At 37.5% G+C, this 17,077-nt stretch overlaps 1 protein-coding gene across 1 annotated transcript; it reads left to right on the plus strand.

Annotated features, from left to right (window-relative positions):
- The first annotated feature begins 7,095 nt into the window (after positions 1-7,095).
- Positions 7,096-8,485, plus strand: LOC115989616 (probable pyridoxal 5'-phosphate synthase subunit PDX1). Its single transcript, XM_031113401.1, has one exon. The coding sequence runs from the start codon at positions 7,228-7,230 to the stop codon at positions 8,161-8,163; it is 936 nt and encodes a 311-aa protein (XP_030969261.1). The 5' UTR covers positions 7,096-7,227; the 3' UTR covers positions 8,164-8,485.
- The last annotated feature ends 8,592 nt before the right edge of the window (positions 8,486-17,077 follow it).

Here is a 17,077-nt window from a genome sequence, read left to right on the forward strand (position 1 = left end):
GTGAGAGAGAAAGAAGAAAAGAAGGTGACATGGAGAGGATGAAATAGAATTTATGAAAGAATTGCTTCCTAGCTTCTTCTTCTTCTTCTTTTTTTCTTTTTTTTTTTTCATCTTTGAATTTCTTTTCTTAAACATGTCTTTCATCAGTTTAAAAATGGAAAAATCTCTCATGCGCCAAGCACATGAAGTACCAGCTCGTCTAAAAATGAGAGAATTGGAGGGTTTTTCAATGGGAATGGAGCCAAACCTATATTATATAAATATATAAAGTTAATATTTAAATAAATACCTAGATAATAAGTTATAAAAAAATATTAATAAGTTTAACTTATTAAGGAAATATATAATCAAAATATAAGAATTGTGAGAAAAGTTAAACATATATTAGAAAAATCTCTCATGCGCTTGGTGCATGAGATACCAGCTCGTTTAAAAATGGGAGAATTGGAGGATTTTTCAATAGGAATGGAGCCAGACCTATATTATATAAATATATAATGTTAATATTTAAATAAATACCTAGATAATAAGTTATAAAAAAAATATTAATAAGTTTAACTTATTAAGGAAATATATAATCAAAATATATGAATTGTGAGAAAAGTTAAACATATATTAATAAAGTTTTAAGCTCAAATATTATTGTGGGTCCGAGAGTTCTGCAGTCCGGCCCAAACTCTATCTGGGCCCAGGGCCCGTGCCGAGGAGGTACCTTGCCGAAGACAAATGCTCAGTGGCCGAGGTAGCAAGGGGAACGGCTGAGAACTTACCCTGTCCTCGGCATTCCATAGCTTCAACAGGAAGACCAAAACCTTGGTGTAGGCAATCCCCAAACAGCCCCCTCAAAGGGATGTGAACGGAATGAGGCCCATAGGGAAGCAGGGTGTGAACTCGGACCAGGGAAAGTGCGGCCGACCCCCTTCAGTAAATGCACCTGCCAATACCCAGAGCTGGTTAATGAGAAAAGACGTTTGGGCGGTGCGAACGTCGGTCCATGCAACTAATAGAAAGTTAGACAGGACAGCTGATGGGATGGATACAGAAACAAGCTCCTGCCTGACCTACAAGTGGAGGGTTAGGATCAGCCAAGACGGACTATATAATAAAAAGGAAGGTGCGCCAAGAGGGGGGGTTGGGAAAAATGGCCAGAAACCTGAGCCTCCCAGCCCACCTCCAGGAGAAAGACTCCAGGGGTGTAGGAAAACTTAAACTAGTACGAACACCGTGAAAAACCCACCGCCTATCAACCAAGGCCTAGCCTTCCAAACCCACGCTCTACAAATGATATTGTTAGGGGCCTTTTCACGTGCGAACCCGACACTGTTACGGTCCGCCACGAAACGCGTCCTTACAATTGGCGCCGTCTGTGGGAAGGGCTTGTGTGTTGGTATAGGAAGTGGGTCGATAGAGTTTCTCCGATATGTCTAGCCGTTGGTTACAGAGTTCTAAGTATAAAGTTCTGTTAGGAACTACGTTTCTTGATTAGGGGCTTGGTTGAGGAGCCAACTCCCTTAAAGCCAAGGTCCCCTGTAAAGAGTAAACTAGGTACCTTGCAACGTTAACCGTATGGATAAACTCTAGGGGCTTGGCTGAGGAGCTAACTCCCCTAAAGCCAAGATCCCGCACAAGGAGAAAACTAGGTTTTGGACAGAACCAAGGCATTGCATGGTCCTCGGACCCAAGCCTCAGGAGAAACCAACTACCTGGATGTGGAAAACTAGGTTTTGGACAGAACCAAGGCATTGCATGGTCCTCGGACCCAAGCCTCAGGGGAAACCAACTACCTGGATGTAATGAAAACTAGGTTTTGGACAGAACCAAGGCATTGCATGGTCCTCGGACCCAAGCCTCAGGGGAAACCAACTACCTGGATGTAATGAAAACTAGGTTTTGGACAGAACCAAGGCATTGCATGGTCCTCGGACCCAAGCCTCAGGGGAAACCAACTACCTGGATGTAATGAAAACTAGGTTTTGGACAGAACCAAGGCATTGCATGGTCCTCGGACCCAAGCCTCAGGGGAAACCAACTACCTGGATGTAATGAAAACTAGGTTTTGGACAGAACCAAGGCATTGCATGGTCCTCGGACCCAAGCCTCAGGGGAAACCAACTACCTGGATGTGGAAAACTAGGTTTTGGACAGAACCAAGGCATTGCATGGTCCTCGGACTCAAGCCTATGGGGAAACCAACTACTTGAATGAAGGAAACCAGGCATTAAGCAGGTTTTAGCTATTATGCGTAACGTCAAAAAAGGTGCTTATATCTTCGTGAGACGAAGGTTAGGAGTAAATCTAAGGCCTCTGTGGGCGCAAGTAAATTAGGGTTCGGGGAACATGATGATAACTGTATTACATACATAGCTATCTGTACATAGTAAAATAAATCAGCGCAGAGTTCGTAGGCAAATAGTGCGCATCAACGAGGGCGGTTAACAACGTAATCCGAGGGAACAAGGAAAAACAAAATTTCATATATACATGTTCAAATGCTTGTAAACCGTCAATAAATTAGGAAGTTGGTGAAAGGAAAAGGAACAAGTTAATCGTTCAAATAGAAGTGAATGCAAAAAGCCCAACGAAGGTTTCTACTTCTCTGCTTTTTTGTCGGTAACATTTTTGGAGATAGGAGCGGATTCAGCTTCGGTGCCTGGAAGGATGGTCCCTTCCGGGGAAGGCTGAACAGGAGCAGCACTGGTACCCTGGGGAACCACAGCAAGGGAAGTGGCCTGTGGCGGCTCTGCAAGTGTGGTGGGTTCCTCTGTATTAGGCACCTGAATGCCAACCACGGGCTCAGCAACCTCTTTAGGTACCTCAGAATCTGTGTGCTGGGATATCACTGTCACGTCCTGAAGTTCTCCTTCTTTGGGTGCCTTGCTAGAAGAACAGCTGGCTCCTGCGAGATCAAGAACCCCTTCTCTACCACTGTAATCTTTGGAAGCCAAGGACGGCGGGCACTGATCACGTGCTTCGCGTCCCCGAATGATTTCTGAACCGGAGGGTACCCTAGTATTTTGTGAGCTGCACGAACTTGGCCATCACTGTCATTCACAAAAACTGCCGCTTGTAAAACGGTCTCCAAATCTGCCCGATTGACTAAATGGAAATGCCGTTTATAGGCGTGTTCATCTACAAAAACAACAAACATATACGCATAGTTAGCTATCGAAGGAAGTTAGTTTAGAATGGTTTAAAGGGTTATCCCTCTTCCATTCCTAATACCCCACCTGGTTCTCCTTCTACTACGGGGCATGGATCGCCATCATGCCACTCCCCGGAGACGATAAGAAAATCCTTGCTCAGTCCCTTGTTGGAATCAGGGAGGCACTGGATCAACCGAATCCTGTCATCCCTCGACCTCATGTAGTAGGTCTTTCCTTTCAATTTTTGGAGGTTATAGCACCAGTTTACATCATGGTGGGTCAGTTTTAAACCCATCTTCTCGTTTAAAGCGTCCACACAACCCAAAATTCTAAGAACATTGTCGGCACACTGGGTAGGGGCTAAACGGAAATGCCTGAGGTAACCCCTTGTCACTGGTCCCATGGGGATTCTCATACCTCCCTCTACAAAGGCGAGGACGGGAATTACAACCTCGCCCGTCCCCCTCTTAATGTGCCATTCCCCCATCTTACAGTGTTCCAGCCTTACGTTGGGGGGAATCCTATAATCAACAATGAACTTATTCATCGCCTCTTCAGTATCAACCAACTTCCTCAATCTCAATTTAGCCGCCTTCGCCATTTACTAAAACAAACCTAACCCGCGACGGAAAAGAAAGGGAGTTAACGAGAAATAAATCCAGAAAAGAAAAAAACGTGAGTTAAATAGAGGTAGGGAACTTACATAAAAAGAGAATTACGCTTCGGATGGGCTATATGTGCTTGAGATAGACTTGAATTTGGGCGGAAGTTCGGATGAACCCTGGATACACGCACTAAAACTCTTAAGTATAGAACTGGAGAGACGGATCCATCTCCAAAAAATCTTTTATACTTTCTAAGGTAAACAGCACCCCCTTTTTCCCGCCCAAAGAGGCCAGGAGATCACCACCGTTCGATTCCCATCACACCGTTGAACGTGGGAAGCACCAAGCCGCCCGTATTTAATGAGGCCACGTTTCGCCTTCCAACGGCTCTAGGAACGTGCCTTGGGCAGGTGAAAAACCTCGGGAATCGCTAGATGACAAGGATTGATGGGCATTGGCACATCCATGATGTCATCAAAACCCTCCTATCCATCCGAGGGGACGGATAGCAGGATTTTGAGGGGCTATTGTGGGTCCGAGAGTTCTGCAGTCCGGCCCAAACTCTATCTGGGCCCAGGGCCCGTGCCGAGGAGGTACCTTGCCGAAGACAAATGCTCAGTGGCCGAGGTAGCAAGGGGAACGGCTGAGAACTTACCCTGTCCTCGGCATTCCATAGCTTCAACAGGAAGACCAACACCTTGGTGTAGGCAATCCCCAAACAGCCCCCTCAAAGGGATGTGAACGGAATGAGGCCCATAGGGAAGCAGGGTGTGAACTCGGACCAGGGAAAGTGCGGCCGACCCCCTTCAGTAAATGCACCTGCCAATACCCAGAGCTGGTTAATGAGAAAAGACGTTTGGGCGGTGCGAACGTCGGTCCATGCAACTAATAGAAAGTTAGACAGGACAGCTGATGGGATGGATACAGAAACAAGCTCCTGCCTGACCTACAAGTGGAGGGTTAGGATCAGCCAAGACGGACTATATAATAAAAAGGAAGGTGCGCCAAGAGGGGGGGTTGGGAAAAATGGCCAGAAACCTGAGCCTCCCAGCCCACCTCCAGGAGAAAGACTCCAGGGGTGTAGGAAAACTTAAACTGGTACGAACACCGTGAAAAACCCACCGCCTATCAACCAAGGCCTAGCCTTCCAAACCCACGCTCTACAAATGATATTGTTAGGGGTCTTTTCACGTGCGAACCCGACACTGTTACGGTCCGCCACGAAACGCGTCCTTACAATTATGAAAAGAGGTAAAAATTTTGAAATGAAAATTTTAAAATTTCATAATTACTCTATGTAAATTGCCTGATAATAAAAACTACTATCAGGAGTGGACGTTATAGATTAAAACTCTCTAAAAAAAATATTTTATGTAAATTAAAAGATACAACTATTAAAATAATCGAAAATAAATTATTAAAGATATTGTATTCATTAATTTCTTTTTAAAGATACAACTATTAAAATAACCAAAATTCCAGTCTTACTTCCTACTTGTTGTAATAAGTAAACTAAATTATACGCTCTATTTGTTTTGATAGAAAACCTTATGTGAAGATAGTGTTCCAAGTTTTACAATATTTAATTGCATCAAAAAATATAAGTTAAAAGAAAACTATTTTTGGTCAACAGAAAAAGTATAGCTTATTTTTAGAGATTGTTTTCCATCTCATAGCAATCTAAATAAGGGAAGTTATGAGACTATTTTTTAACTCATTTAAAATTGCTACCAAACATAAGAAAATGAGATAGTTTTATAGAAAATATTTTTTGAAAAATGACTCATATTCTAGAAAGCATTTTTGTCGAAACGATCAGAGCTATATATGCTCATCAAGTGTGACTTCCCATCTCACCCTTTTTGACAATTCGTGCCTGTGTCTTGCTGTAATTGTCAAGTTACCACATCTTCATCTGCAAATATTTTATCGGCTAACTCCCTTCGATTATTTTATATAGATAATTTGGTAGTCACAACGAGAAATTAGGAATATTTTTTCAAAAATATACTCCACTCTATTCCTGTTAGACCGTAATGACAATTCACACATATCAGATATGGAAACTTATAAAATATTTTAGCTATATATTAAATGGTGAATCCAATATGAATTTAATTAATGAGACCCTTTATTATGTGAGAGGAGGAAATAAATATTTATTTTACTATTGAAAATTTGGAATATTCTATTATCATACACCCTTAGTATAATGATCACTCCATAAGTACAAAATTCTTATGAGGGGGGAAAGAAATACACATTTATTTTACTATTGAAAATTTGAAATATTCTATCACCGTATACCTTTAGCATGATGGTCTCTCCACAAGTACAAAATTCTTGTGAGAGGAGGGGGGGCAAAGGTTAGGGTTCAAGTTTTCAAGAGGAAATTTCACACACATATACACTTAAATTAGGCTAAAAACATCAAACTCATTTTTTGTTTGCTTTGTTATGTTTTTTGTTTTTATTTTTTATTTTTAATTTAAGGTATGTTTGTGTACCCTGAAACTTTTGGTACCTTATTTGCATAGTATATATATAAATATATATATATATATAAAAGCTTTTTAAAAAAAAAAAAATTAAATTACTTGGGAAAAAGAGTGAAGGAAAAATTATGTTTTATCATCCTAAACTGTATCATATTTAACACTTTGCCCTTTAAACTATCAAATCACACAATTGACCCTTCAAATCAAAAAATTTGTAACACTTGACCTATTGTTGTCTATTTTGTTGTTAAATCTAAATGAATTTAGTATTAAAAGACTAATTTAACATATCTATTATATGTTTTTGAGATAGGGGCAAATTGATATTTCAATACTTAATTCTATCATTCTTTTTTTTTTTTTTTGAGCATATAATTCCGTTATACTTAACACCAAAACAATTGGTAAAGAACATTGGAAAAGGGTTACAATTTTGAAGGGTTAATCGTGCATTTCAATAGTTTTTAAGATAAAATGTAAAATGAGATATAATTTAGAGTTAAAAAATGTACAAATTTCCCAAAAAAATAAAGACAAAAAGCTTTTTTCCTTCTTCTAAACACACTCAAGCCCAACTACAACCTTTTCAAATGTTTATTTTTTTATTTTTTATTTTATATTTATTTATTTATCATCTTTTTCAAATGCTATAAACAAAAATAAAAAATAAAAAAATATTGTGGACAAAAAATCCACTGATTTACCAAAAACGAAGAAAAAATTATGGTAGTATCAGTGTGCACGGGGGTGCACAAGATGGAAATATTATCTGAGATGGTGACAAAAATCTGGGAACTATATTTGACAGACACGTCTCTAGTTCCATACCATAAATAAATAGTGAAAATCTCAAAATTCGACAACCCCAAAACCCCTAAATAAAACAAAAACAAATCCCTAACCTCTCATATTATATAACCATATACCATCCATTCTCTCCGCACCGCCTACTCTCAAATCTCATTCTCTCTCTCTCTCTTAATGGCTGACACCGGAGTTGTCACCGTGTATGGCAATGGCGCTTTATACGAGACCAGCACAAAGAAATCCCCATTCTCAGTGAAGGTGGGTCTGGCCCAGATGCTCCGCGGCGGCGTCATTATGGACGTGGTGAACGCCGAGCAAGCCCGGATCGCTGAGGAGGCTGGCGCGTGCGCCGTAATGGCGCTTGAGCGCGTGCCGGCTGACATCAGAGCCCAAGGTGGTGTGGCTCGCATGAGCGACCCTCAGCTCATCAAGGAGATCAAACAAGCTGTGACTATTCCAGTCATGGCTAAAGCTCGCATCGGCCACTTTGTGGAGGCCCAAATCCTTGAAGCCATTGGAATCGACTACGTCGACGAGTCCGAGGTTCTAACCGTGGCGGACGAGGACAACCACATCAACAAGCATAACTTTCGTATCCCTTTTGTTTGTGGCTGCCGAAACCTCGGCGAAGCCTTACGTAGGATTCGCGAAGGCGCGGCGATGATTCGGACCAAAGGCGAAGCCGGAACCGGGAATATCATCGAGGCCGTGAGGCACGTGCGCTCCGTTATGGGAGATATCAGGGTGTTGAGGAACATGGATGATGATGAGGTGTTCTCCTTCTCAAAAAAGATCGCTGCTCCTTATGATTTGGTGATGCAGACCAAGCAGCTCGGGAGGCTTCCGGTGGTTCATTTCGCCGCCGGTGGGGTGGCGACGCCGGCTGACGCGGCGCTCATGATGCAGCTCGGTTGTGATGGGGTGTTTGTTGGCTCTGGGGTTTTCAAGAGCGGTGACCCGGCTCGGAGGGCTCGGGCGATTGTGCAGGCTGTGACCCATTACAGTGACCCGGATGTGCTTGCTGATGTGAGCTGTGGGTTGGGTGAGGCCATGGTGGGGATTAATCTTAATGATGATAAGGTTGAGAGGTACGCCAACAGGTCCGAGTGAAAATTGACAAAATGAAATAATGGCTTCTCTGGTTCTGGTGGGCATATTGTAATTTTCATTTAAGAAAAAAAAAAAAAAAATCAAACAGAAAAAAAAAAAAGGAAGAATTATGCTGGATTTTTATTAGTTTTGCTGTGTTTTTGGATTGGAAGACGGTTAGGGGCTTTTATGGATTAGAAATTGTGGGTCTTCCTTTTCGTTCTTTGTTATTAGATAGCAGTTTTACTTTTATTATGTGATTCTGGAAATTTGTTGTATTTGGATTCTGGAATATGAAGTTGTCCTTGGTAGCTGATTTGGAAGAATATATTTATTTCGTCTTTGAATTTATTTTTGGTTGGAATTTTTGAACTTATTTTGTGGATGTCACACCGAATAAGCAAGAAGCAAAGCGCATTTACACATTAGAAATAGGTAAGGAAAATTTTAATTTATTTTAATTTTACTATATGACAGACAGTAGATGATATTTGGCTGGAAGTTGTGTAATGTTTTAGTATTTAGACTGCTTTTGTGTTCTAATAGCTTTAGTTTGGGACTCTGACTTGGATGTTATTGTGAATCAAGGATGTTGTTCCTCTAGTCTAGTGGAATCTTTATATCCCTTTGAATAAATTGTTAATGTTGTTTTTGAGCAGTTCACATGAAAGGTGCCAACATAGATTTAGTGTTATGTAGGCATTTTCAGGCTGTGCCCTAGTTGTCTTTGACTACTTCGGAAGTGGGAGAAGAGTAATCAATCATAGTCTTATCTGTGCCCGTATAAGGGACTATTGTGGTAGGCAGAGATCTCCCTTTTTGTTTACTTTTTGACTATAAGTTCAGGCAATATGAGTATATGAGAAGAATGTTTTTTTTTTTTTAGATAGAATGAGAAAAATCTTTTGGTTTAGGTCATCATGCTTTTACCTTTTTATTATTATTATTTTATTTATTTATATGAATAAATATGATTATATTAAGAAGAAACATAGGATGGTCCCAATCTATCTCCAGATTCAGGAAAGAGAGAGGAGATGAAATGGGCCTATTCCTCTTACAAAGAGCAGCCTAACGGGGCCCAGTTATGAACAAAAGGGTTACATTTCTAGTTTTCTACAAACAAAAGAGAAATTCCAGCAAGATATGGAATTTAGAGTAGACTTCAATTCAGCATAGGAGGCTTGGAAAGGTTTTTTGGGGTGGTGTTGGGAGGAATGAAGCTGATGGCCTTACTTCTCAAAAAAAAAAAAAAGCTGATGGCCTTACTGCCAGTTTGATGGCCAGGTTAAGGTGGAAAGCCATTTCAAGTCCATGATCAGATCAGCATCTTTGAAAGGGTCAGGCTTATAATCATCAAAGATTGAATTCCTGTAATTTGATTGATTTGAAGTTTGTCTCTTGCGATTGCTTCTTGCCAGGTGAAACAAGATGTGAGTGAATCAAGTAAATGGGCTTCTTTGAGAAAGATGTGCAATAGTGAAGTTTAAAAAATATTTGTTTTGAAAGAGTGCGGCTTGGAAATACGTTTTATCAAACGGGCACAGAATCGGCCTGCAGTTTACTTGGTTAAACATACGAATTCTATGTTTCAATTTGAATTAAAATTGATTTAGTCCTTTCATTTTATAATATCTTCCCTCTAGTGTTACTTGGCCCATGGACACAATGGGCTGGGTATAATGGGTTATTAACTAGTTAACGGGCTGGGTTGGGTTGGGCCGAAAGAGAAAACTCTGGCCCATGACCCTGTCCATGGGCCATGCCCATTTTGTCTTTAGCGAGTTAGGTTATTGGGTTGGGTCTAATGGACTACCCATGGGCTTATGTTAGTATATTATTTTATTATTTTTATAAGGAAATTATCATTTTTTTATAAAGAAATAATTAATCTACACACCAAAAAAAAAAAAAAATTAATCTATTTTTTTAAAGGAAAGAATTAAAAAATTTAATACTTAATTACAAATTTTTTTATAGTCAAATCTATTTAATTTTTTGTTTTGGTGATAGAAACCTATTTAATTTTTTTTATTAAGGCTTTAAATAGTTTTTTATTTTTGTTTTTATCTTTAATAAAAATAAAATGTCAAATGGTTAATTCAAATTTGTTAGACTACTAGAAAATATATATTTAGTAAACTAAGTTTAGCACAATTACTTTGAGTATCTTAGTGGTTGAGGGAGTTCTCTTAAGAAATTCCTCTATAATATCTCAAGATCAATCTTTCATACACTTCCTATATATATTTGTTACGAATTATGAGTTATTGGGCTGGGCCAACGGGTTAGGCCAACAGGCTGGGCAACGGGTTGGACTACTAGGCTAGCCTATCGGGTATCCATGGGCATAAAAACTAGCCCACGGCCTAACCTACTGGGCTAGTGGGCTACCCATGAGCCTCAAAAACAACGGGTCGGGCCGCCCATTAGCCCGTGGGTCGTGGGCTATTTGATAACCCTTACCTATTAAGTTAAAGAGGGAAAATAATATCGAAATAAGGATATCCGCTTAAAGATAGTAATAATCCCTACTGATAAACAGATGAGGGAGAGTTGCTTGAGATAACTTAGTCTTGTTCAAAGGAGAGCGATTGATGCATAGCAAAGAAAGAGTGAGGCGAACCAAGTTAAATGAATGAAAAAAAAAAAGTAAAGGAATACCAAAAATAATATTAGTAGAGGAAATAAAAAATGGCATTTGAAGTAAGGAAGTAATAAAGAGTATGATTTTAAGAAGGGACAGAGCTAGGATTTGGAGTTAGGGGGGGCAACTTTGCTGCTGTCCTTTGGCTCTATTTCTGCATAGCCGTTGAGTGTTTTTTTTTTTGGTCTTTAATGGGTAAAATTGGTTTATTGGGCTTAATTTTTGTTTAACTCTGTTATTGGTAATTTTTATTATTAAGATAATTTTTTTGGGCTTGTATATTTTGTTATAGATTTTATATGTATAAACTTTTTATGGCCTTTAAAGGAGGAAAAATATCAGAGCTACAAATTTTTTTTTACAAATTACTGATATAATGAATGATTGGTGATAAGTAAAAAAGTGATGAAAATGGCGGGCCTTGATGCGAACTAGGAATAGTTTGTACCTCAAAAATTTGTAAAAATGTTGTAGAAAAGTTAGGGTATGTTTGGTAACTGTTTTTTTTTTCCCTTATTTTTTGTTTTTAAAAATAGTTTTCTATTTTTGAAACTAAAAAACTTGTTTGACAATAAAAAATGGACAGAAAATAAAAACTATTCTCAAAACTTAATTTATGAAAGAAACTGAAAACATGCAAAATGTTGTTTTCAGTTTCCAATTTTCAAAAATCAATGAAAATACACATTTAATTTAATGAATTTGTCTTATTTAATTGGTTAGCATTAGAGTTTAAATCCTAATAACAACATATTTTTTTTATTATTTTTTTATTTTTTTCTTCAAAAAACTAATTTTTTAATTTCAACTAACCAAACATGTTTTTTATTTCAAAAATACAAGAAAATTGTTTTTTCTTTATATTTCCAAAAACAAGTTTTTGAAAATAGAAAACAAAAATTGTTACCAAACATAACCTTAGTAGTTGTAACGTTACTCTTAAAAGAATCAATCATATTGTTTAGGGGACAAAGTGTAATTTTATAGAACAAAATTGTTAAAAGTAGTATATATACACACACACACACACACATATACAAACACACTAGTAATTAAATTAAAAAAAAAAAAATGGGGTGGGGGGGATTGCCCCCAAAGCCCAAGTGTGCCTCCATCCCTAACTTTAAGAGTAAAATATAATTATGGAAAAGAAGATATGTGACAGATCAAAACTAATCAGTTGAGAATCGATAGGCCATAGCCAACTCCAAAATTTTGAAACTAGTATTTTGTTATTGTTGTTGTTGTTGGTGTAGTTTGCTCACTCTCGTATATGATAATTTCTTTTGGGGTTTGTATGTGAGCTTTGGTTAATATGGAAAGCACAAAGAAAAGTTTAGAGCATGTTTGGATGCAGTGAGTTTTGAGTGATATGATCCTGTTTTCATCATTCATGATCCAAAACTGATGGGCCCACAGAAGAGCAGTTGTTTGGATGATATCACTCATCATCCATGACTCAATTTTGGTGATTCTGTGACTCAAAAAAATGAGTGATCAAGAGGGAAAGTGAAAACACATTTCACCTGTTTCAATAACTCATTTTCCGTTACTCAGTGGCAAGTTTGTAATATTGCTGAGATTGTGGCCCCTTTGTGGGACCCATGTCAGGGACATGTCTACATCAAGCCCCCAGCACCAACGACTTTCTCTTTCTCTCTTTCCCCTTTCTCCTTCTCCCAGCAACAAACCAATATTTCTTCAAAAACCCAGCAACTGTGAAGAATGAAACCCAGCAACCAAAGACTACACTCCACCAGATTTGCAAAGTTCTCTGTATCTCCTTGGCAAGATCAAAATTTTTTGAAGGTGAAGAAGTTGAAGAAGCTGCCGATGACTTCACCCGCCACTAGTCCACTGCTCCCTAAATTTTATTTTACAAAACCTTAAAAAACAAAAACCAAAAAAACCAACCCCACAATAGACCAAGAACCCAGATTCCAAAAACCCATATGCACACAACCCAGATTGGATATCTTTCTAACCCACATGTACAAAATTATGAAAATCAAAACAGTAACTTACAGAGGTCAGTGGGTTCGGGAAAAAGAAGCGGTAGAGCTTGTTGAAGACGTGAAGCGCAGTGACAAAGCCGATGAAGTAGAGGCTCATGACGAGCACGACGGTTGGCGAGATCTTTAGGAAGGAGGATGAACGAATTCTGTGTTGGATTTTGGTGGTATCTCCAGAGGTTTTGGGTGGCGTCTCCGACGGCTGGGCTGAGTCCTAGCCGGTTTGGAGGTTTAGGTATTTGTGGGTTTTGAAATGAACATCTGTTGGTACTGAAGGGGAAGAAAATGAAATGAAGAGAGTGAGGGTGAGGCGGGTAGGCTAACCGAATTTATGACAGGTGCTCAGGCATGGGTCCCCAAAAAGTAAAAAAAATTGAGTGAAGGGAAACTGAAAATATGTGCCAAACAAGTGGGTGTAAGAAATTGGAGTATTTTAAGTGATGAGTGACGAAAATTGAGTAATGGATGATGAGTGACCATTTTTTTAAACCAAACAAACCCTTAGCTTTCTGATGAAAATCAAGGGGTAGTAGTCAATATCAGCCCATAGTTTAAAGTATTTTATTTCTAGTTCTGGCCGGTTGAATGATTGTCAGTCCTGGTGTATATATCTAACACACCAGGCGATTTTTTCTCTTTTCATCTAGGATAAGAGAAGAGAAACGAGTACTTAACTAATGTCCTATAGTTAAAAAACCTATATTAAGAGCATTGCCATTAAGTACCAAAGGATGCACATCATGTGATTTGGAGGAACGGGCTAACCACATGCTTGGCTTTTATACTCGTAAAGTCAGGATTTTGGAGTTTGGATTGCTATTTAACGAATTAGACATTGACCTTATTGTCATGTTTATTTTCATGCTGTTCAACCTTGCTTTAACAAGTCCAAAAGGTTTAGCGGTAGATGAAGTGATTTTTTTCATCCTTATATCATCATGTACATATAAGACTATAGGTTGGCCTATTACTAATTTTTTGTTTTATTAATATTTTGAAAATCTCACAGTTAAATAGCTTATTACATTTTATTAACATGTATATCAAGTTTTGTATCAATTATATATTATTTATTATTTGATAATTTAATAATATAAAAAACTTTTTTTTTTTTTTGCTGAAAAAGAAAAACTTTAAATTTAAACTTTTTATAGATAAAATAATTATTGATCTATGATGATTTTGATATTTTACTTGCATGGATGGTAGGAGACTAGGATTTTTTTTTTTTTTTTTAATCACCAAATAAAAAATTGTGAAGAAATTCGACAAAAGCTATATTAATTGTAATTTGAACATAATGCTTTGTAAATGATTATTCATTTCATTGATGGGTTAAGGAGAAGGGAAGCAATATTTAGATAAAAGTAAGAAAAAATTATATAAAAACGTTGGAATCTTATACCATATTTTAGATTAGATACTACGTATTTGGTTTTGTCAATTATATTCCCAAAATTTTCAATTTGAAATTTCCGTCCATCTTCGTTATTAATTTCATAGAAGGCACGAATGTGGAAAAACAAATCTTTGTTTATTTGTGTTAGACAGAGACACATTAGGGAAAACAAATTTATGGACACATTTTTTTTTTTTTTGCAGTAAATTTTGCCACAAATCCTAATTTGGCTAACTATGAACAGTGGAGAAAAAGATAATGGTTTTATATGAAAGTGATAGGTAATCATTCCCAGTCTACCACATCAAAATTGTAGCACAAAAACTGTGGTCTTAGAAGGACTCGCGATGACATGATTGCATGCATATCTATGGGGTGTCCTGATAGTAGCTACTTAAAAGGGGGGGAAATCTATGAATAGTAGAGAAAAATGTAATGAGTTTATGTGAAAGTGATAGATAACTATTCATAATCTGCAACATTAAAATTGTAGCATAAAAATTGTGGTCTTAAAAGAACTCACGATGAAATGGTTGCATGCATATCTATGGGGTGTCTCGACGGTAGCTACCTAAAGGAGAAAAAAAAAAAAAGAGATAAAAGAGAGAGAGAAAGTCATTTGCGTTATACCTTAAAAGAACTAGTCATAATTAATTCTTTTTGTAGTTATTAATAAAGCCTAAATCTACTTAGTATATGTCCGATATGGGACTCAACACACACCCATACAACACAAATTTAAACAAGGGCTAATTACAACTTACCCACTTGTAGTTTTGATCATCCAATATATATGCGAACTAGCTTTCAAATTTTAGACTAAATCATGAAGTTGCTTTACAGGCTTGTCATGAATTCCAAGTTGGGACCATGTGACAACTTCCAATAACTCTTCCAAAGTTTCATACGGAACATACACTGATACCCACCTAATCATATGCATAAAAATCAGTAATTCAATTGTCTACAATTTCAGAGTCTGAGAGAAAACGAAAGAGAGACCTAGAAGAGCAATAAAATGGTCAGAATAGCAAGCCATCTCAGCTTTCCTCTGATGCATGTCTGATACTAGCTTGACCTCCCTAACTGTTCCCTAGTTATTTGCTCAACAAAGAACAAACCAATATAAATCATCAAAGAAGAACTTGTGGACTAAAAATATAGAATATACATACAAATCATCATTTGTTTTAAATGTTTAAACTATTATGAAATCCATGAATCTAAACTTCACTTAAAATATCATCCATGTTTCAAAGATGTGAAAAATGCTAAATCCTAATTTTAGCTCTCATCCCCTTAAAATATCATTCACATCAAGCATGCAATTCTTAAAATTTTTGACATCTTTGCTACAGTGGAGTGTCATCTTTGACACCCTATTGTAGCAAGTAGCTAGAGTTTTTTATTATTTTTTTTTCTTTTTCTCTCTCTCACTCTCTCTTGTACTGTGCGCCTGTGCCTCTCTCCACTACTTTCTCACTCTCACTTGATTAAAATAAATAATATTTTAATGAAGTGGTAAAAAAATAAAACCTTTGATGTTGGGTGTATTATAAAGTGAAGTATTAAAATAAATAAAGTAATATTTTGAGATGTTAAATGTTATATTTTTTGACATGTTTGATGAGAATGCTCTAAGCTAACCTGGCCAAGTAAATCATCATGGAAATTCCTTTAGAAAAAGTCCCCAAATTGTGACTCATCATTTTATTTATTTATTTATTTTAATGGAACATCATTATCGTGCTTGGTCATGAGACTAGCTTCTTCTTTTCTATTTTTGGTTTGGAGAGATCCAAATTTTAGTGTTGCAAGGTTTTTTTTATTTATTTTATTTTTATAAATTTTAATACCTGGAAAAGCCTTGAAGTTAGGGGTATCATCATGACAAATTCCAATGTTAATGGAGAACCTCTAAGCCCACTTACCACAGTTACCCCTAAATGAACCATTGGCCCAGCGTTAGCTAAGCCAGGGTTCCCCTTAATCATATTCTTGAATTTTTTTTTTTTTTTTGAGCCTGGAAGAATAGGATATGAAATCCATTTCAGTAGGAACAAGTTCCAAATTCCTTTTAAAATGGGTTAGCCCATTGGATAACTACAGCACTCTGTATGCCAGACATTTTACTCCAAACGTACCAGCATGTTTAAGCCCAAAGAAAAATGGGAGCAGGTTAGAGCAGTGGAAAAGCCCATTCAACCTCATATTTTCCCGTCCTTATTTTGAACTCTGGTCACATCACACCCTTTCCACACCGTAACAAACTAACAATCCCTGATACATATATGGTACGGTGGATCCTCGGATAGACACCGTCTGCCGACATAGTTAAAGGATAAACCGTTCGATTCTTTTTTTTTTTGATCCCGAACTCTTGAAGCACGCACAAACTTGTAAGGGTATATAGTTCATAGAAGCACAATACTTGAGGCCTATATAGCTCATTGGAATTTAGAAAATGCTAATTCTTTAATCTATAAAACAAATAGATTTATGGGAGAGTTTGGGGAATCAATGTTTATTAGGGAAAAAAAAAAAAAAAACATCAATCCTCCTTATCAGCCTCTAGCTCCTCAATTAGTCTTGGTGGGCCTTCAATCGCTGCATTTGGATTTGGCTGCTTTTGCATTGGGTGCATCATGCCCCTGACAAATTGGTATGCTGATGTCAAAATCTCCAAAGAAATTGCCTTTGCAAATTGGATTTTTTCTTGGTGTGCACTGGCAAATTTACTCAATTGACTGTATATAAAATCCACAATTTGATCAAGTATAGCTTGGTGCTTAATTAGGAATGGACGAAGATGGCTCATATACAAATCTTTTGCTCCATGGGCAGATGGAAGCTGTAGCCAGACAAGAAATGCAAACT

This window comes from Quercus lobata, chromosome 1, assembly GCF_001633185.2.
Source record: "Quercus lobata isolate SW786 chromosome 1, ValleyOak3.0 Primary Assembly, whole genome shotgun sequence".
Classification (NCBI taxonomy): domain Eukaryota; kingdom Viridiplantae; phylum Streptophyta; class Magnoliopsida; order Fagales; family Fagaceae; genus Quercus; species Quercus lobata.